Consider the following 22,702-nt stretch of genomic DNA (forward strand, 5'->3'; position numbering starts at 1 on the left):
GTGTGTGTGTTCGTGACTCTTTCCCACAGACATAGATGAATGTGAAACCAGAGATACCTGTCAGCATGAGTGCAGAAACACCCTGGGAAGTTACCAGTGCGTTTGTCCGTCTGGTTATCGCCTTACACCCAATGGCAAAACCTGTCAAGGTACAGAGACCCCTTTGACTGTTCAGAAATGCATTTGTAAATAAGAAAGATATAAGTCATGTTCAATACATGTGTAAGCCACCTCTCTGAATATGAGATTCAGCCTTCAAAATCTCAATTTTCAGATGTTTTTATATTTCACGTTATAACGCTTCATGAAATGCCAGCAGATTAGGCAATTTTAGCCTCTTTTTCTCTGAAGTTTCCTCATGTGTCTTTACACATTTAACTCCAGGCAAGTAGATGTCAGCTCTAGGATTGAACCCAATATAATCCTTAACCCACTTCTGTCAAAGAAAGGTGCTGTCAGATTTTGTGATCCACAAAAAAAAAAAAAACCCACAACATTAAAAATGCACTAATTGGCCTCTGTTGACAAGACCTGTGTGGTTTCCATTGGATGGTGGTGGCTGCAGGGAAGCTCTAGCGCGCTGCACCTTCCTGCACAGTGGTAAAATGGAAACAATAATAAATGCACGTTGTTGGAGCTTCTGGATCCAGTGTGTCAAACAGCGAGACCAGATTTTGCTCTGACCCGGCCAGATTTTAACCCTTCATTTCTTCTGCAAGTAACCGATCACTTGCATGTCTTTTTACGCTCAGATATTGATGAGTGCCTTGAGCAGAACGTTAACTGTGGATCAAATCAGATGTGTTTCAACATGAGAGGAAGCTACCAGTGCATAGACACACCTTGTCCACCAAACTATCAACGAGAGCCTCTTTCTGGGTACGTTTTATTTTCAATCCCTTCCCATTTCCCCCACCCCAAGCTTGGATTCTTAAACTGTATTCATTAAAGAAGATTTAAGTATGACTGACACCAGTAAAACAAAAAGTTAAGCATTGGCATTCCAGATGATCACTGGTTTTGAGCAGCAACATTCCCCATTTCCCCTGCAGCATTTGGCTATTAGTTCCAAAGGAAATAGCACCAATTGTTCCTTTACCAAATAAACCCCAGTGAGCAGCGCGCTGCGATTACTTCTGCTGATGCAGTGTCTTTCATTTGTCACTCACGGGGCTGCCTTTGCCTCTAAGGTTTCAGACCTACTTTAAAGTCCTAGCTTGCCATCAATTTCTAAGCATTTAAAATGTTCTTTTAGACATGAAAGTAATGCTACGTTTCATGGTAAGTTTTGTTATTTTTAGCTTACTCTGTTTATTTCCCTGTACTGGAACAAACATATTAATTCCAATTAAATTTTTTAATGTACTCAAGGAAATACCTTGTGTCCTAGGCAGAAACTGTCTTTCCTGATCAAACTGAACTGGAATGACACTTAAGTTGAAATGGATGATGTTCTTTGAGCTCTGTTCGTACTAACAAGCAGAGCTGACAGATATCTCCTATTTTGACTCTTCATTAATAGAAGCAGGATTTACTTTGCCCTTCTTCCTTACAGATTCTTTGGTTTATGGCCTAGCACACAGACACCTCAAATGAAGCCACCCAGTACATTTTAAACCAAACTTTCCAACTCTGTTGTTTGGAGAGTGAGATCCCTAAACCATATACTGTGCACTTCAATGATAAATATTGTATTCAACTTCGTTACGTTACCTCTTGGCACCTCTTGAGGTGATCCTTTTCAGAGAAAACAGGACAACAAAATGAGCTGCATCTTTAAAGGAACAATGGATAAAGAGGGTGTGAGCATATTATATTTACAGAGAAATTTAAGGATAAACGGGGGAAGAATGTATCCTTAAGCCCTATTGCAGTACTTATCATAGAATAGTTTGGGTTGGAAGGGACCTTAAAGCCCTTCCAATTCCAACCCCTTTGCCATGGGCAGGGACACCTCCCACTGATCAGGGAGGCCAACCTGGCCTCGAACACCTCCAGGGATGGGGCAGCCACAGCTTCCCTGGGCAACCTGGGCCAGGGCCTCACCACCCTCATCATGAAGAAATTCCTCCTTGTATCTAGTCTAAATGTGCCCCTCTCCAGTTTATACCCATTGCCCCTTGTCCTGTCGCTCCAAGCCTTTGTGAACAGTCCCTCCCCAGCTTTCTTGTAGCCCCTTCAGGCACTGGAAGGTCACTATAAGGTCTCCTGAGAGCCTTCTCTTCTCCAGGCTGAAAAACCCCAACTCTCTCAGCCTTCTCCATGGGCTAAAGTGCTCTGCTTATTCCTAGGTTCTGTCTGAAAAGCTGCCCAGCCAATGACTTGGAGTGTGATCTGAGTACCTATGCCTTGGAATACAAACTCCTTTCCCTCCCCTTCGGCATCGCTGCCGGTCAGGATTTAATCCGGCTGGTTGCCTACACTCACGACCAAGTCATGCACCCAAGGACAACTTTCCTGATGGCAGACGAGGACCCAGCCATCCCGTTTGGCCTGAGGGATGAGAACTTGAAAGGAGTTGTGTTCACCACCCGGCCACTGCGAGAGCCAAAGACTTACCGCATGGGAGTCAGAGCCTTATCCTACAGCGCCGATGGAAATATTGAGTATCGGACGACTTTCATTGTTTATATAGCTGTGTCAGCCTACCCATATTAAACACCCAAACTACTTGACAGTAATCACAGTATTTTAACAGCGCTCATAAATGCTGGTGGGTATTACCGGTGCCAGACTGATTCTACTGCCTGCCAGACAGTTGTGAACTGTGTCCCTTGAAAATGGTGCTATGCTCTTTTCTCTCCTTCCCTGAGGCTGCCTATTCAGTCCCAGTGTTCCACTTCAAGAGGAAAAGCTGTGGCTTTGAGGACCTGTTACTGCTTGCTATATTTATTACGCTGGAGGAGTCATTTTCCACAGTTTGTTCAGCAGAAAAATCAAAAGTATGAGCTGAAGTATGTGGTGAAAATAGTAAGGAAGGAGCAGCCTCTGTTGACAGCAACTAAAGAAAAGCATAACCAGAAGAAATAATGTAATTTCAAGTGTTCTGCATATTTTAAAGGTTGCTAAGTATTTTACAGTTTTATATCTACTTGATTCTTTTTCTTCTCAAATACCCAGTAGAATTAGGGCTGTAATATACTGCATCGCTTGCTCAAAAAACCAAATACCACTGTGTCTAACAGTTGCAAATGCTGAAACAAATGATATTAAAGTTTGGTTTTAGCTAAAGAACCTACAGTAGAATTCAGAACTGGTACATTTGATTTCCTTGCAAGTTTAGAGATGTCACTGTTTCTTGGAAGGAAAACCAGCTTGGCTGCTTCTCCTTTATACAGCAGTTATTTTATAACTCTTTTTTACTCTAACATTCTGGTATAGCCATTTATTTAGCTCCAAACCTTATCTATTTCAGCGTGCAGCACTCCCGAACTCAGCAGTTAAAATGTTTTGGGGTTTTGTGAATGGAACATTTTTCTCTGAAGATGATGTAAGTTTTTGCTTCAATAATGTCCATACACTGTACACAAGTCATTTTGCCAAGATGTATTCTATTTTTATGAAAATGTATATATGTTTTTTCCTATGTGTATTTTCTATGCAGTATCTCAAGAGTGTTTTACAGTTAAGTTTGCATAAGAGGACAATGAAAATAATCACAATAAAGGTTCCCATTGCCTTTGAGGTTGTTGTGAATTTTATCACCAAAACAAACTCTTTCCCACTCGTAAAGCACTTGCCTTGAGTGTCAGCAGAGAACACGGAAGGCACCATGCCCAGCAAACCAGGAACTGCATGCACAAAGGCTCCTGGTTTTTGCAGCACTGGCTTTCCCACATCCTTCAGCATTTCGGAAGGAGTCAGGGAAGCCGGGGAGCTTACTGTAAGACCTCTTGATAAAATACTTTATCGGGAGCCTGCTGATGAGGAGCCATCTCATTTCCTCAGGTGAGAGGGGTTGCAGAGCATTTTCATTGCCTATAAAGAGAGTGTTTATTCATAAACACGCTCATGTCACTGCCAAGCATGAAGTAAGTCACTGTAATTCCGGTGTATCTAAAAAACAGTCGTTGAAGGGCATCAAGCTGGGACCTCAGTGGGAATTACTGGTGTTCACTGGGACAGTTTTGCTGTTTCCAAAGTGCGAAAGAGGCAGCAACAGGGTCCCCCTGCTGGAGAATTCTGGGGGGCTGAACTGGAGGCTGTCAGGTATCCATGTTGCATGGTTGGGATGCGAGGAGAGGACCAAGAATAACTCATTGCCCTCATTCCAAGCAAAGTACATTTTTAGTGACAGGGTCATATTGTTCCACAATGGGATTTTGGCTCTTTACTTCAATATTATTGACCATCCCTAGTGAAACCCCACTGGTTTTCCCCTGACCTTTCCTTTTTATAGAAGTGTACACAAGTGACAGACTTCAAACAAAACAGGGGTTTTTTTCCAAGAAAAAAAAAGCAGTTTAGGAAGAAAAAGAAGATAACCTTCATGACAAAGAGAGAAGGAGAAATGAAAGTAAGCTGTAATATGTACAAGGGAGGAGTTCTTTATCAGGAAGTACAGGGATGGGATGAGGGGAGATGGATTTAAACTGAAAGAGGAGAGATTGAGATGAGATTAAAAGAAGAAATGTTTTGCTGTGAGGGCGGGGAGGCCCTGGCCCAGGTTGCCCCGGGAAGCTGTGGCTGCCCCATCCCTGGAGGGGTTCAAGGCCAGGTTGGATGGAGCCCTTGATTGAGTGGGAGGTGTCCCTGCCCATGGCAGGGGTGGGACTGGATAGGCTTTAAGGACCCTTCTGACCCAAACTGTTCCATGATTCTGTGATTAAAGCCTAAGAGACCCTAGATGCTAAGTGTAAAAAGAAGGAATAAGGCATGAAAAGAAGTTCAAGGATGAAACCAGAACCACGTGCCACAGAGGACAAAGTTCACAACCATCACCACTTGTTACATAGCAGCCATTCAGGAACAGATCCCCCATCCCACCTTCTGTAGAGCTCCAGCTTGCCAATCCCGTGAGAGAGGAAATCCACAGGAGTTCTTTTTCCTTCGTACATGGGATGAATTCAAAAGCTAGGGAATGGTACAGTAGTAAATCAATGCAGAATACACACACACAATGCCGCAGCTGAGAACAAGTTATAGGATGAGAATGATGCTCAGAAAAGACAAGAGTGGCAGGATTTGAGAGCTAAGCACCCATTTGGCAAGTTAAGATCCAGACAGTCGATGCTAAAGGAAGCAGAGGGATTATGAGTAAAGTGGTGGTCATGGCTCTTGCATCAGCGTGGTGATTGCAGGCAGGACTGCTCTTCGGGGACGCAGGAGAGCTCTGGTACCCTTTAACTTCAGAAGCATTTCTAGTTCTGGCAGCTGAAATCGAAGGCTGTTGCCAATAAAAACTTGGCATGTTACGACCTTTGAAATCCACGGATTAGCTTATAAGGCTGGAATCCAACCACCCGCCCCTCCAGTCGCACACGGGTGGGGAACAGGACATGCAGCACTGTGCCGGGAGGTACCCATCGCCCACACTGCACCATGAATCACCCCGCCAAGCAGGTGCAAAGGAAAGCCAACAAGCATCTTTCCGTTTAAACTCATCGCTCCTGAGATGTAAAAATGTATAGATGGGTGAGGGCTGCTGGGCAGGTCCCAGATTTGTTTCTGTGGAAAGCCTGTGGGCAAAGGAAGGCTCCTCCAGCCATCTGGCCTTCAGCCTCTGCTTCAGCTGAGCTCTTGGATTCAGCACAACACCAACTGCTTTTCACCTGTAATGATTCAGGAGCACACTGAGAAGTCAAGCCGCTGCAGTCTGGAAATGTAGAACACCTTCTACACAGGTGTTCATTATTCAGAATCCTAGAACAGTTTGAGTTGGAAGGGACCTCAGAGATCATCCAGTTCCAACCCCCTGACATGGGCAGGGACACCTCCCACTGGATCAGGCTGCCCAAGGCCCATCCAGCCTGGCCTTGAACACCTCCAGGGATGGGGCAGCCACAGCTTCCCTGGGCAACCTGGGCCAGGGCCTCACCACTCTCAGCATGAAGAAATTCCTCCTTCTGTCTAGTCTAAATCTGCCCCTCTCCAGTTTATGCCCATTGCCCCTCATCCTACCACTCCAAGCTTTTGTGAACAGTCCCTCCCCAGCTTTCTTGTAGCCCCTTCAGGTACTGGAAGGTTGCTCTAAGGTCTCCTCAAAGCCTTCTCTTCTCTAGGCTGAACAACCCCAACTTTCTCAGTCTGTCCTCAGATAGAAGGTTCTTCAGCCCTTGGATCATCTCTGTAGCCTCCTCTGGACCCGCTCCAGCAGCTCCATCTCCTTCTTATGTTGAGGATTCCAGAACTGGACACAGTACTCCAGATGAGGTCTCAAGTACTCCAGATGAGGTCTCAAATGCTGAAAAGCCTGAACATCCACAGACTTGCTCGCTCAAGCACAGCCATGTTTCTTACTGTCAAAACAGAGACCACATCAACTCCTGTGCGTACAGCAATGCTTGCTTTGCTGCTGGTGCTCCACGTGAGCTGGTACACTGTTAGCAAATTACTTGATTTGTCCTTCCTTTCCCTGGACAAACTTTTTGAGGTACTGAGTGTGAAATGAAACAGCAAGGAAACATCAGAGAGTGCCAGGCGATCACTGGAGCAACACAGGGTGCTCTGCATCACCCATCCAACAGCGCTGTGATAATGATCTTAATAGCCAGGCATAGCCTCTCCAGCCGTGCCCTGTGACTAATGTTAAATGTTGTCCCTAGCTGGCAGCAGATTTTTATGACCACATTTGCGTGTCTGGATGCAGTTAACAGAACTCCAATCACTTTTCAGATCATTGAGTTCAGCTGCTCAGTGTGCAACTGGTGGCACTCAGCACACAGAGACGATTCTTCTCGTTTGATTAATTCAGTCTTAGAAAGGGAAACAGAGAATACCTGCTTACAAAAAAAAGGGATGTAGTCTAAATCTGCTCCTCTCCAGTTAATGGGTTTAAACTGGAGAGGGGCAGATTTAGACTAGACAGAAGGAGGAATTTCCTCACTGTGAGAGTGGTGAGGCTCTGGCACAGTCCCTTGCAACCCAAACTATTCTATGATTCTATGATATGGATAAAGAGAATTGTTCTTTAATCTTCAACACAAACAGGGATTCACATTGTTATTTATGAACAGCCAAAGGACGGGGACATCAGAAACTCAATCAAGCCATAAAGCGGTTCTGATTTCAGAGCGAAGGTTCAGAAGTGCTCTTGACTGTGCATTTGGGGGGGGCTCCCCCATGCCAGGGGGTGAGAGAAAACCAGAGGAGCTTTTAGTGCATAGCTTAGTTACAGGAATCTCCTCAGGTCAGCCTCTGGGAGAGCAGGAGATCGCTCGCACATAGGACAGACACACAAATGGGCTGAAAAGAAATTGTGGGTCCAGAATGAATGAATTCTGACATCAAAGAAAGGCATACAAGAAGATAAAAAAAGGGCAAGTGCACTCCCTCAGCGAGAGAGCATCTATAATGCTGCAGTCTACCTTCTTCTCCCATCTGAGTTTGTCCCAGCTGCTAAAGAGAAGTTTTTTATACACTTCCCTTGCCAATGTGTCACAGATCACAGGCACAGAGGCGTTTAAACCCCAAGTGAACAAGATACATGACTTTCCAACTGACAACAGTGATCTCCACATCACCAAACCTACCCACTATAGCTCTTGATTGTGTATTTCTCTGTGCCAAACACTAATGTCACAGCAGAGAAGACAGTATTTTAGGTAAACCGGTTACAGTCCTGTGAGCCAAGGCCAAGGATCACACACACCCCCACCCTCCCATGCAAAGTGCAGCTGGATGTTCTGCAGTGCACAGCTATGGAACAGAGAACAATCTCTTTAAATGAGATTAGACTTCCCTCAGCCAGTTTGCAGATGATTCCCAAAAGGAAGGAGTGGTGGAGACACATGATTCAGATAATAATCCTAACCTGATACAGGGAAAGGTGTCCTTGCTCATGGCAAGGGGTTGGAACTGGATGGGCTTTAAGGTCCCTTCCAACTGAAACCATTCCACGATTCTGTGACTTTCAAAAACAAATCTAGTCAATAACTCGAGTTACATCAAATTTATCATCCTTCCTCCTCATTGTCTGCTAACGGAATTAGCTCACAAATCTTCACTTAATGCCAACCCTACAGGTCAGGTTGTTTTTCTGTGCTCTGGCCTTGATTGAAAGAGAGTATTTGTGGTTTGCTTACTGGTTCCGCTGCGATGCTCTCAGTGATGTGGAGACTGAGAGACAACTTCAAATTGTGTGTAACCCTGCAAAGCCTTTGCCAAAATATTACCACTAACATTTTGCAGCTGATGTTTTGGAAAGATTTTTGGATGCAGAAACGAAGTTGTCCTTTAGTAGATGAGGCTGTAAGTGGTTTGTGTGCACCAAGTGAAATGCACAGCAAGGTAATTCCATGGTATTTTTGCTATGTGCAGTAGCTTTCCTATAGAAAAGAAAAGAGCCATCAGTGATCACCAGAGTCAAAACCTTGCTAAAAAAACCCTGACTGCATTCGAATTGGACACCTCATCTAATCAGTCTCTCTTAATCATCTAAAGAGATCTTGGCAGATACTAAGTACAATAGGGAAAGTTAAATTTTACTTTGAGCTAATGTAAAATGAATTTTCCTGATAGAGATTTGAAAATGCTATACAGAACAAGAAGTGTACATCACAGAACAAACTACCACAGCATTAAAAAGAGCCTCTGCAGAGCTGCTAATAGAGACTGTCTGCATTTTGCTGAAAACTAGCTTTTTTGAGAACTGAAAAAAAGCTGGTTCAGCAGCAAAGTTCAGCCCTTGCAAAACTGGTCATTATTTATTTGTAGAGCCCTGTTGATTATCTAAACAAATCACATAGCACTGGTTGTGCTCCCACCTTGTGTGCTAGAAAAAAGTGAATAGAGAATAACCACCACTGGATCTTCAGACTGAAATCTGAACCTAAACTAGTCACGCTAAAATCAGAGACATTTTTCATGGTCTAGAGACATTTGTATAAATTAACCATCAGTAGATATTTTCAAGTATTTGTAGGAGTGGGAACTGTCTGTGGCTGGACTGTCCATTCACATAATGTTGTAATACACACTGTACCACCTTCGACAAGTTTACTTTGGATCTTATTGCACAGCTTGTCACTATCTGTGTGTAAAATGATTTATCGCATCCTTAACACGACATCTTTAGTGCCATCGTTTGCTACTTGGCTACTTTTCCAGCAAAGACAGTCCTAGAAGTGGAAGGTGGGCAGTTACAGCTGCAAACATTTATGGCACATTGACAAAGACATCTGACCACTTAAAGCTGAGCAGAAAAAAAAACCAATCCAGGCATTTTTTCCTCTAGCTAGGCTAAATCTCAGTCTTTCTGATATTCCCTGACAGGTGGATGCACATGTCCATGGATGAATGGATGTTTTTCTGTTCACTGTGCTAAAAATCTTAACAGTCTCTTCACTGGCTTTTCTACCAGCTTCTGTTTCTTCTGACAAATGCTTCTGGTGCTCAGATACACAACCCAGACATCACCTTCACGCAAGTAATTTGATTTGAATTTCACTGAACTCAAAGAATTTTTTTAGTTAAACATTGTAACAATACGGCATCTCTCGTCATGCCTTATAAGCTGTAATGACTGTTAGAAGATATTTGTACACCCTAGTATCCAGCCTTCCCAGCCATCTCTCAGTAATGCCAATAACCTTTTCTCTGACCACAGTAAATACTTTCCCCCTCCGCTAACACTAATTCTGATTTCTGCCACAAAGATCTCTATTTTAACCTAAAAATACAAGCTGCCACTTCTTTGCTTTGAAGTGCTCTACAGTCATCATCACTGTCAAGAAACAGCCTTTCAAGGTACTTTCAAGTACCTGTGCTCTTCCTCTCAAATTATCGTTTGTACTTGGCAGAATCCCCCTCACTCATGCAGAGCAGCACGTCACCACGCTCCTTCACATCTTCTCCAGAGCATAAGACATCACTAGAGATAAAAAGCAAAAAAAAGATAGGGAAATGCATAACTAGGGGGAAGGAGTCTAACCTCTTTTTCTGTAGAAGCTACCTGAAAAATTAGGTTTGGAAGGTGTTAAACATCTTCCAGCATAACCCTGCTGCCATGGGCAGGGACACCTCACACTGAATCAGGTTGCTACAAGCCCCATCCAACCTGGCCTTGAACACCTCTAGGGATGGGGCAGCCACAGCTTCCCTGGCAACCTGGGAACATCTGTAGTTACAGGATTGACTTTGATTCTGAACTTTTCGGTTGAAATTCTGCATTGGTCAGTGCTGTGCCAAGCATGGAAGGAATACACATTTTCAATATTTATAAGACAGTAAACAAAAATAAGCACTTGGCACTTCTTGCGTTCTTATGGTGAGGACAAATACAGAATTACAATGAAAAATAAGGGAGGCAACCAAAGGCCACACTTTTTTTTTACTATAGTTTACCAGGCCAGACTTCTTTCAACTGCTTATTTGGTTACTTTCTAGTTGGAGGGTTAGCTTTAATGGAATTTTGCATTTTCTGTATATTTTTTCAGATTAAAATGATGTTTTTTCAACACCAAAATAATAAAACATTACAAAAACTGTCAGCTCTGCTGGCACTGGCAGCATCGATACAGCACTTATTCAGAAGGCCAACTGCGTCCTAGGCTACATCAAAAGAAGTGTGGCCAGCAGATTGAGGGAGGGGATTCTGCCCCTCTATTTCTCTCTTGCGAGACCTCATCTGGAAGATTGTGTCCAATTCTGGAATCTTCAACACAAGAAGGAGATGGAGCTGTTGGAACAGGTCCAGAGGAGGCTACAAAGATGACCAGAGGGCTGGAGCACCTCCCATACGAGGACAGGCTGAGAGAGTTGGGATTGTTCAGCCTGGAGAAGAGAAGGCTCCAAGGGGACCTTAGAGCCACCTTCCAGTACCTGAAGGTGCTACAATAAAGCTGGGGAGGGGTTGTTTACAAAGGCTTGGAGTGATAGGATGAGGGGCAATGGGGATAAACTGGAGAGGGGCAGATTTAGACTAGAGAGTGGGTAGGCCCTGGCCCAGGTTGCCCAGAGAAGCTGTGGCTGCCCCATCCCTGGAGGTGTTTGAGGCCAGGTTGGATGGGCCTTGGGCAGCCTGATCCAGTGGGAGGTGTCCCTGCCCATGGCAGGAGGTGGAACCAGGTGGGCTTCAAGGTCCCTTCCAATTATTCTATGATTCTATTAATTTTCTGCTCCAGCTTTCCATAGGTAGATTTTCGTGACTAAAGAAAATATTGGACTTACCTTTCATGTAGTGGGGTTTCTTTAAGTTGTTTTGATCCTATTTAAAATAAGTTTATTTATAAGATGAGCAACAGCACTTGTAAATCAGAACATCTGGTAAAACCTTGCAGTCTGCAAGATGGTCTTGTGAAAGAGCAAGTATTCCAAATAAATGGTATTTGCAATGCTGTTTAATATTAGTCCAGACACAGTGATTACATACATGTAAAAAGTTTAAAAAGAATGGAAGTGACATCATATCCCTGATATCATCACTAGGTGTCCTTATTTTCTGAAGTTCACATATGAATCACCAGCAAACTACTGTCCTGGCAGAAGTCAAAGGTCCCAGAGGGTGAACATGTGCAATGTTCATCGGAAAAAAAAAAAAAAGAAACCAAAACAAACCAGAATAGAAAGAGGGAGCAAAAAGTACAGATATTTATCATGCTCTATGGACAACTTCATTCTCAAAGTGATATTTGTAGATGAACTGGGGCAGCAGAGAGCCTCATGAATAAAACTGCTTTCCTGAGCAAATGGATGTTTGGAAGGGACTTTAGAAGAACAGAACGTTATTTTACTTTTGGGCCAATAGCAGTATTTCCCTTCATTCCACAGTGGCATGAAGGGACTAATGGCAAACATAAACACTTTCTCACTCTTTACTATATAGTGATACGATTTTGCTACCAAATACATGCACTGGGAAAGCTGTGTTTAAATTATCTTGTATTATCATAAACTGGTATTTCAGAGAGATATTAATCTATTATACTGGAGTGCATCGTCTTTGTTGCTAAGAAGATATGAGTTTAAATGTGGCTTTTGTTCCAAACCTGGATTAAAGGACAGCCTCGTGTCATGATCGGGACGCTCGGACAGCATCACCTGTCATATAAACATGGTTATCATACAATAACCTGCTTATTACAATATAACCTGCTTCAACATTCCTTCTAATTTTGTATGACACAGAAAGCTGCAGATGCCAAATGCCTTATCTTTCATAACTACTTTGGCACCCATGGTTTTTCTTAATCTGAATCTAGTGAAAACTTGCATAATTTTCACATTTAGAATGAGAAAACCAGTGAGTGAAGCACAGAGTTCACAGAAGTGGAAGGACAAAGAAGTTCAGAGGGATGACTGAGGAGCTCTCTCCTCCTCACCCTGGGTTCCCTAAAATGCTAAGAAAGCTGGAACTACCCCAGCAGGAAAAAGACTGAGGTAAATGCCTCCAGCATTTGTGCTTTGGCAGCAGGAAACTGGGAAATTACTGTTGTTGCCTCTCCATAAAATTGTGTAATGGCAAAGTTTTACTGGCTGCCCAACTAAGACTCCTCAAAAGATGACCATGATACACGACTTCGGAAATGGAAATTCATCACATCCATTTAGAGCAAAGTAATGTCTCTAAAATAACTGTCACCGCTCTGCCATCTTACAGCAACAGGCTCACAAAATCACAACAGGTTAACGGTATAACTTCAATTTCACTGTTGTCTTTTAGTGATGCAGATCATGAGGAGAGCAAGGGAGGAACTCTTGCATTAACAAGATTCTTCTCTCACAGCATTCCCTCATTCAAAAATGCTCCCAGCTCCATCTTAAACCTTATTTAATCAGAAGGCTGTTTCCAGACCTCAGGGATACAATGCTAAAGAACCTTATTCTAATTTCCTGAATAATCTCATTTACAGACTGCTTAAAGCTACTTGACTCCTGGCTGCTATTTCTCTTTAGTTTAAATAACTCTCATCTGCTGAGACATCATTACTGCTTGGAGGTATTTACACATGGAAATCAAAGCCCTTCTTGGTTATAATTAACAAACTACACTCTTCTATGATTTCCTCTTGCAACTTCCCATTACTGTATTTATGACTGTAGCCCCCTATTTTCGCCCAATGTAGTTTCAGTAACTCATATACAGGCAGCAAATACCACTGCTGGTGTTTCATGTCAGACCACCGGCTTTGGTTGTTATTTTAAATGACTTTCTCTCACTGAATTTAGGTCCCTGCATTTCTGAAATGGGCTGATTTAAATGTCATCCAGAAAAAGCCTGAACACCATGTCACAATAACGGTGATCTGGCCACATAATTAACTTCGCTGAGTAACCCGGGCCTCGGGAGAAGAACGCTAGGGCGTTACCATGAAGTAACGCAGAGTCATCAGCCCGAGCCAGAGCCCTGGAACAGAATGTTACGAATAGAACACCAGCCCTAAAATGGTGCCAAACTTCTGCAACCTTTGCAAATTCCACAGCCACCTCAACCAACCCCCCCAGGATTCCCAAAGAGAAAACCACATGGGCCTATCTGCAGGCAGCGAGGGCCATTCCCGTCTCCTTCATGACTCTACATTCCAGTCAGCCCCACCACTTGTGATTTGGTAGCTGACCTCTGGTGCCAAATTCTCCTTCTCACCCATCCTGTGTCTGCAGCCCAACCCATTAGTCGCTGGCTAAACAAACCAATACATCATCTCCACCAATACTGAGGGATTCATTAGTGCCTCCAGTGCCTCTCAGGCTTCGTTTACATCCTACAAGATCTCCTTGAACTTTACTACTCCAGGTTCAAGCTTGCCTGTAATGCTGTAAAGCTGCTAAGCTTCTCCTTAAGGTATGATATTTAAAGTTGACCAGAATTGGCCTAGTTTGCCACTGGATCTAGTCACGCAGCTGGTCAAAACAGAATTTAACTAACAACATTTTTATACTCTGTAGTCACCATGTACCTCAGTAAATTCCAGGTGGAACAGAAAGGGCTCATCCCATATTTATACCACTTAGAGAATAGGTTAGTCAAATAATAAGGCATGTTTTCCTCATCAAAATACTGGAAAAAAACACCACAATAATCTCAATTAGGCCTCGAGGCAATATTCAGGCTTGGTATACATTCTGAAACACTTCTAGGAAAGGAAACTCCTCACTTCTGCACAACTTCTGGGAATATGAAAGCACTGTAAGGTTTAAAATATATTATACACAGAGGGGAAAAATAAGGCTTAATCTTTTGTGGCTTTTCACTAGGAGGAAATAGGCTGGAATATTACAATATAATCTATTCTTTAAGGCATCAAGTTCCTAAAAGGAAAATCATCACATTTATGAAGTACTGCAAATAACTGAGTTTTCCTGTTGGCTCTTTAATCTGAGCAAATTAGACACAACATTTACACACATTTTTTCACTGTACTTATAGGAATAAGCATTAAAGCTTCATCAGAGGTTGAATAATGTGCAACTTCTTTCTCTATTCCTTATACAAGGTAAACTGAACGAAGATCAGGTTTGTAGGATGTCAATATTTACAGCTTTGAATTTATGCTGGTTCTTTCCCACCTCATATAGAGATTTACTTTGCTGCTGGCTATTCTGAAAATACCAGCAGTCTCACTTTCTTATTAAAGTCTTTGAGACTATAGTTTCATGATTAGAAAGTCAAGTAAAAAAAACCAACAATGCACCAGAAGCTCTGCTGCAGAGCAAAGCCTGTATTCTGTATTTCTTATACCATGGTAAAGCTACATCAACCCATCTCTTCATTTGCCAGACAGAGACAGCTCGAGCCACTGGGTTGCTGTTTTGGAATAGTCTTGCACTTGTAGTTTGTGATCTGCACCTCTGAAGACATAACCTTGAAAAAATATCCTATTTAATCCCCTGATTTTTTTCAGAAATAGAGCCCTTGAACATATCCTGTCCTCAACTCCAGTATTTGGATAGAAAAAGCACTTCAATGCATTAAAAGTAAGCATCAAATGGATTTGGAATTTAAATATCTACGCCTGAAACACTTTGCTTTTAAAAGTTATAAAATTATAAATTTTTTATCTAAGCCAAAGTCACAAATTAACCCTTCTCCAGGTTTAACAGAGAGAAAAAAACAAAACATCTTCATAGAAACAGATAACAGCACGTGTGCTCGACTGAAATGGTCACAAACTTATGCTTAAAATGCTAGGGGAGCAGTACTGACATGATCTCTGGAAGCTAAACTTTTAAGCAGCATCACTATTGTATATTATTTTGGTTACACAAATTCTTTGCTTTGCAGTTGGATTAAGTCTGCACAAGTGGGTATCTCAGGCATATTATCCATAAACACAGGATACATCATGTGTTTTTATGTCAATACATCTGCTTTATCAGCATCGGTGTTTGCCAAACACTAACTCTTAGCAAAGGATGTTGACAATTCTCTGACCCTAATCTTTCTGGGACAGAACTGTCTTAAGGGTGGTGCATTATTCATAGTTTTAATCTTTATACCTACTGCTTTGCTCTCAAAAACATATGACTCATTCTGAAAAGTATAAGAGAAAGCTACCAGTCAGAGATCCGATCCTCTAGTTACATCTCCAATGAGGTATTAAAATTAGATTGTGAGATGCACAGGGTGAGGACTTTTCCTTGTTTGTTCCGAAAAGCACCTAAGACATTCTGAATATTGTGAAAACGTTGCTCCAAAACAACAGTAGTTCAAAAACTCCATGTGCTAGGGAACACTGGCTGACACAGCCACATACAAAAAGAAGATATTGGTTGCTGCCTTCAGCTTGCAGAACAGAGGACAGCCTGCAAGGGAATATGCAAGCAGAAGTACAAAAGCCAAGGATAAGATTTCCTTTGGAAGAACAGAAGCTCATGAGGATAACCTGCTTAATCACCTTCTCATGGCATCCCAGTGATAAATGCACATCCTTCCTCACTTCAGAGTCTAATACCCAAAACCTGTTTGAGGAGATTCCTTCCCAGATCCCTGGAGGTGTTGCCCCATCCCTGGAGGTGTTCAAGGCCAGGTTGGATGGGCCTTGGAGCTCCTGATCCAGTGGGAGGTGTCCCTCCCATGACAGGGGGTTGGAACTGGATGATCTTTAGGGTCCCTTCCAACCCAAACTATTCTACGATTCTGTGATTCCATGATCAAGCCTAGAAAGGGAACCATCACAGTCCAGCCAAGGGAAGTAAGTTATTTTTCAAACTAAGCTTTCATTGCAGGCAGGTGTTACCTATAAATCTGCCACCCCATTCAGAGAGTGAACTGCTGAATTCTCTACACACCAAGGAGATATTCCTCTACTGACAGTGTTCATTGCAACCCAGAGTGTCTCTAAAATGTTGAGTGAGCAAGGAGAATACTGAGCCACTAGCAAAGAGAGTACTGTAACAGAAACAGGATAGGCTATGTTTGCTGCCACTGACCTACTGACTCATTCTCAGATGTCAGTTACAGAAAATGTAGGAACTTGTTGCCAGATTTCAGTGTCCTGTCCCTTCCTTCCTCAGCGATGCCAACCAAGGCCCAAAAATCTCTCAGAACTTGTCCATGAAATACAAAATAGTGCTAAAATAGCTAAAAAAGATAACAAAGGACAAATCATGTCTTCTTATGTCCAATACATCTGCTTTATTAGCATCTGTATTTTCTGAACACTACTACTGAGCAAAGTATGTTGACAATTCTCTGACCCTAATTTTTCTGGACCAGAACTGTCTTCAGGGTTGTGCATTATTCATAATTTTAATCTTTAAACCGACTGTTTTGCAGACAAAAACATGTAACTCATTCTGAAAAGTAGAAAAGTAAGCTACCTGTCAGAATCATAGAATAGTTTGGATTGGAAGGGACCTTAAAGCCCGTCCAGTTCCAACCCCTGCCATGGGCAGGGACACCTCCCACTGGATCAGGCTGCCCAAGCCCCATCCAGCCTGGCCTCGAACACCTCCAGGGATGGGGCAGCCACGGCTTCCCTGGGCAACATGGGCCAGGGCCTCACCACCCTCATCATGAAGAAATTCCTCCTTCTGTCTAGTCTAAATGTGCCCCTCTCCAGTTTATACCCATTGCCCCTCATCCTATCACCACAAGCCTTTGTGAACAACCCCTCCCCAGCTTTATTGTAGCATCTTCAGGCACTGGAAGGTCACTATAAGGTCTTCTTAGAGCCTTCTCTTCTCCAGGCTGAACAATCCCAACTCTCTCAGCCTGTCCTCATATGGGAGGTGCTCCAGCCCTCAGATCACCCTTGTAGCCTCCTCTGGACCTGTCCCAACAGCTACAGCTTCTTCTTATGTTGAGAATTCCAAAATCGGACACAATCCTCCAGATGAGGTCTTGCCATAGAGGAACAGAGGAGCAGAATCCCCTCCCTCAACCTGCTGGTCATGCTTCTTTTGGTGCAGCCCAGGATATGGTTGGGGTTCTTTGCACAATTGCCTGACCTTGACCCCAACCTGAAGTGTAGTCACTCCTAAGGAAGGATATGGAGGCTAATTCAGATCCCGAATCCTAACAGGAGCTTTTAGTTATGGCAGTTCTTGCCGTGAAAGGATTGTTTAGGGGAGGTAAAGAACTTAACTCCCTACCAGAAGGGAGCTCCCAGCTACCTGCGCCTTTGAGAAACAGGTAATTAGATGGACTTTCAGGTTTAGGTTTCTAAAACCTAATACTTATTTCAGTTTTAACCTCAGACTTAATTATAGGGAGAGACGGATGCCTAGAAATTTTCTGATATAGCAGAAAGATGCATAGTTAAACAAATAAAGCTGGTTACCCTCCTCATTTTGCTTCATAATTGCCTCAGCAGATGATCTTTCCATCTTTAAAGTATCTTTACCTTCGATAAAGAAGAAGGGGTTTATCACGCTGAGCCAATCCACTCTGCCAAATGCCCAGCCAACTCTTGTTCACTGCCAGTGTCTTTTACACAACAGAATCCTCACAGGCACAAGCAAAGTACTGAACATTTCAGATCAATAATACAGATTCTTGTAAAACCGTGAATCATCCAACCCATTTGTTTACAAGAAGAAGAATAAAGAGCAGCTTCCACAAGCCTTTGGTGGCTTTAGCTAAAGTTTTCTCTACTAGTATTAACATACAGTATCCAGTGCTGCCAAGAGAGGGGTTTGGTACATGGACTTATTTTTTGACCTTAAAGTCCTTCCTGTCGAATACACACCAGAACAGTTACTGCTCGTTTCTCACTCTGAAGTCAAGCAACTGCAGTGAAGTTCCAACAAAAAGAGGATACAAATTTTCTCAGAGGAGCACAAATTAACAACTACTTGGCCTTACCAACTGCGCCAAACCAGCAAGCCTTTCCTCATTGAATATACACATTTAAATAGACTGGTTTTGCCTGAATACATAAAGGGATTATTTCTAGTGGCCTAAGAAATATGATTTTTCATGTTACAAGAAAATTACTTCATACTAAATCAAAAAACTTGCCTCAACAAAACTCTGTCTGACACCGTCTAACTGCTGTTTTGCCAAAGGAAGGGTGTTGTTCTTCAGCCGTATAAAAAGTGATGACTGCTTCTGGGAATATTTATTACCAGTCCTGCAGATGGCAATGAAATAACTGCACTCTGAAAGCACTGACTGCATCTTTCATTCACAAATTGACCAGGAGTCCATGCTAATTCACCTCCTACAGTTTAATTGGGATTCCCTATTTAATTGGTAAACATGATTGCTTATGTTATAGCCATGTATGTGTAACTCTTTGCTCTCCTAGTTTTACCCTGTCTTTCTCATGTTCGTTATCCTTATTATTATTATGTGCCAGTCCTAATATTAATCACATCTTGTGTGAAAATGTTTTTCTTCTTATCACTGAATTTGTTTTCTTCCTGTTACTATCTAGTAGGAGAATTAGTCCATACACTATATTAATAAAAAAATTACAAACTATATGGAATGCAAGTCATTTTGTGAGGCTCTTCTATGAGGCAGTAGTCACTTTTGAGTCAGGCTGTCTGGATTCAAACCAGTAACCATTTCACTAGACCCACATTGGGAGGGGAATAATTCATATACTGGGAAAGAAAAGTTGAATATTTCTGATTCAGTAAGGTCCTGTTCTGCCAGACATTCGCTGGAAGATTTCTCCCGGTAACTCTGTCATTAAAATCTACCCTGTTGTATGAATCAGAGCCTGCATCCCACACAAAATGAGATTCCAGCCTAGTTGAGATAAATACATGCTCTAGCTCTGGGAGAAAAACTGTAAAGCTCTTTTACAGGCAATTGTTAGGATGCACTCAGAAATATTATGGAGTGATGATCTTAGGGTCAAGGCTCCAGAGGGAGTCAGGTTCTGTACATCTATAGTGTAAAGCACTAGCAGATCCACTCCTCCTCTTCCTCTTCAAGACACTCAGTAATGTCTGCAGCTGTGTTGACTCTGTGATTGGACTCGATGATCTCAAAGGTCTTTTCTAACCAAACAATTCTATTAATCTATAAAGCTCTTCCAGAATAAATGTTTTTCTTTTACTGATTTCAGTAGTACTGTAACAATGACACAAACGTGCAGGTTTTATCCTCTATCCTGCACCTGTCATTATGGCCTCATCACTGTGTGGACAAACACAACTTCTAAGTCATACAGAGGGGCAGAATCACCTCCCACACCCTGCTGGCCATGCTGCTTTGGATGCAGAAGAGTAAGAATTGGTGCAGATAGATTAAGAAGAGGGACTCTAATCAGTAAATATTTATCAGACCAGCACTACTCTAAATACATGCTCTTTTGGTTTCTTTTGGCTTTCTTCACTCCTGCTCAGCTCAGTTTCCCTACAGAATTTCTGCTGGGGTACCCCAGCTGCTCTTACAGCTAACAGATTTCTCACAAGGACTCAGACCACTCCAGGTGTAATTTAGTTTTTATATGAAAATTACATGACATTTTGAGGATACTGGTAGGTTAATGACAGGGATCAATGGTGGAACTAAAAAGCAATGAGGCAGCTGCTAGACCAGACCCAGATTAACACAAAAGACATTTTCTGGGTTTCACTGGCTTAAATTTTCCTTGTGATCCCCGGTGGATATGAACACATCCCAAAATCACTATCATAAATGTGAATGACTGATAAGCTTCCAAAAAAATCAAGGCCTGAAAAGGCATAAGGATACAGCTGAGTCATGGGGATCAACGTAAGGAATCCATTAATCCAGAAAAAAGTATAATAATAACAGTACTGTAATGATGATGTTCTCAGTAAAACAAAGCAGGGTTTGTAGGGAAAGGCTTCTTTTTTTTAGGAAAAAAAAATGCAATCAACTACTGAAGATAGGACATGCAGATAAGATTTTGCATATTCCTGGTAAGATTTAATGAAGGAGTTATGCTGCCTGAAATCCTTGTCAAATTAAATGACTGGTCAGTTGATATCTAACTGAAGCAAACATGTATCAGACAAAAAAATAATGTTCTCTCTCACCATTTGGTGTGGCTAACCACAATATTAGGTCTTGTGCATTGCTCTGAGATGGAGAAAATTGGCTTTGAAGCCATGTATCTTTTATTTACTCACCAGAATTTTAATGATCCCTGTTTCCCTAAATGCAGGAGAAATAAAAATAAGGAAATGGAACATTCTGTACTTTTTCTTTGTTTACATCTCCTAGACAATTTCAGAGGAAGCTCAACCTGAAACTGGTTGAGATGCATTCCCACCTCACCCTCCCTTATCCGTGCATCTCCTGCAGACTGGTTCTCTGTTCCTCTCATTCTCCTTTTTACCAGCACACAAACCTTTGCAAGACAGTAGCACGGAGGCTCCATCCATCACAAACGCCCTGCCCGTGTCTGTATTTGAGCATGTTTCCTGCAACAATTGACAAATGACAACAATTTAAGCAGGATTTTGAAGTCCCTCCCTGAAAATAAAGGGGAGGGCAACAGAGGCTGACACAACCCCTGCACTGCTCACACACCGGGGTGCTGGCACAGATACCATTTCTATGCAGATGTGACACTGCAATTTAAATTTCACATTCTGTTAATCCACATATGGAATTACCCTGTGCAGCATGCTAGGAGCCAAGACCTACCTGGAAAATTAGCTTAATAATGTATAAGCTATGGAAAAAAAAAAGACTTTTTTTGAAAATCATCGTAATCCTCAACATAAGAAGGAGACGGAGCTGTTGGAATGGGTCCAGAGGAGGCTACAGAGGTGATCAGAGAGCTGGAGCACCTCCCAGTAGAGGACAGGCTGAGAGAGTTGGGATTGTTCAGCCTGGAGAAGAGAAGGCTCCAAGGAGACCTTATAGCGACCTTCCAGTGCCTGAAGGGGCTACAAGAAAGCTGGAGTGGGACTGTTTACAAAGGCGTGTGGTGATAGGACAAGGGGCAACGGGAATAAACTGGAGAGGGGCAGATTTAGACTAGACGTGCTCCCAACAAATAGAACTGCCATTGGAATCCAATAATCCATTCTGGGAACTCATCTCATCACCCAAACTTTGCAACCCCACCTCACTCCTGGCAATCCAAAAGCTTAATTTGTCAGACAGATAAAACAACACAACCCCACTGAAACATACACATCCACAACACATAATAAATGTAGCAGCCAATCATGACTACTGTATTTTCAAGCTGTGTATGTACCTAATTAGCCCCATGTGCCTTAATTGAGTACTGGCATGTTAACAGAAGCATGATAACAATTTTGAGCTTACTTTTTATTCACTACTTTATATATATATTTTCACCTCAGGTAGCTCACCAATATTAACTGGGACTGAGAGCTGCACAGTCTGTGAAATGATGGAAGAGCCAATAAATCTCCTCCATATCACAGATATCAAGGTAAGGATGTACTCAATAACATAGTTGTAAGTGATTTCCACGATCAAAACATAAATTATTTAAGTTATGATGATTTTAGCACTTTTCTAGAAAGCCTATCATATTGATCCTATTTAGCTACTCTAACAACTTCTTATTCCCTGGGCTTTAAATATCCATAAAAAGGTACCTTTCTTCTCAAACAAGTTTTTTTGTCAAGCTCCACTGAAGACAGCACTGAAGTTCGTGTTATTACATGAAGACATATAATATATAGTATCTTCCATGTGTTACCTTGAATAAACTCCATAAAACCTCAGTCTTGGGTTCCTGTTTCCACAAAGGAGAGTAATAGTTACTTCATAGGCAGGTTAGCAGTGGGCAGGAAATCTTGAACAACAAAAGCAACACTTTGTAAATACTCCATTTAAAACTTATCTAAGCAGCTCTAGAAGCTTTTACAAAGATTATGTGTTGCTAGAGCAATGAAAAAACACTCTCTTACTGACAGGAATCAGTTAACTGAAGGATGGCTGTGATATGAAAGCAATTAGAAGCCTCCACACTGCAGGAAGATTGAATCAAGTGTGATAATACAGAAATTAGAAAGAAATTCTAGCATACAATTATTAAAGCTGCACAATCATTGGACCAAGTGAGAAAAACATTCAAGCACCAGTCTCAACCCACTCCTCTTCAGAAGTGTCTACATTATTTTCCTCAAGACGCTCAAAGCACCCACATAAGTGCTTTCCTCAAATGGGATCGATACATATTATAGTGTATTT

At 42.2% G+C, this 22,702-nt stretch overlaps 1 protein-coding gene and 1 long non-coding RNA gene across 3 annotated transcripts in view; one reads left to right on the plus strand and one right to left on the minus strand.

Moving 5' to 3' along the window:
* The window catches only part of HMCN1 (hemicentin 1), a 201,198-nt gene extending 197,522 nt beyond the window's left edge, over positions 1-3,676 (plus strand). The window contains exons 105-107 of the mRNA XM_069862338.1: positions 30-149; positions 753-879; positions 2,292-3,676. Coding sequence (XP_069718439.1) covers positions 30-149; positions 753-879; positions 2,292-2,658 — 614 coding nt within the window. The 3' untranslated portion in view covers positions 2,659-3,676. The remainder of the gene's footprint in view (positions 1-29; positions 150-752; positions 880-2,291) is intronic.
* A 1,978-nt stretch (positions 3,677-5,654) lies between these two features.
* Positions 5,655-22,341, minus strand: LOC138723385 (uncharacterized). 2 transcript variants are annotated; one of them, XR_011337857.1, is made up of 4 exons: positions 22,209-22,341; positions 20,560-20,677; positions 8,244-8,486; positions 5,655-5,792 (listed from the first exon to the last, which is right to left on the minus strand). It is a non-coding gene; the product is annotated as an uncharacterized lncRNA (long non-coding RNA). The 2 variants fall into 2 exon arrangements; XR_011337856.1 differs by lacking the exon at positions 22,209-22,341 and having other exon boundaries at positions 20,560-20,797.
* Between the last annotated feature and the right edge of the window lie 361 nt (positions 22,342-22,702).

The sequence above is a fragment of the Phaenicophaeus curvirostris genome, chromosome 8 (genome assembly GCF_032191515.1).
Source record: "Phaenicophaeus curvirostris isolate KB17595 chromosome 8, BPBGC_Pcur_1.0, whole genome shotgun sequence".
In the NCBI taxonomy this organism is placed as follows: Eukaryota; Metazoa; Chordata; class Aves; order Cuculiformes; family Cuculidae; genus Phaenicophaeus; species Phaenicophaeus curvirostris.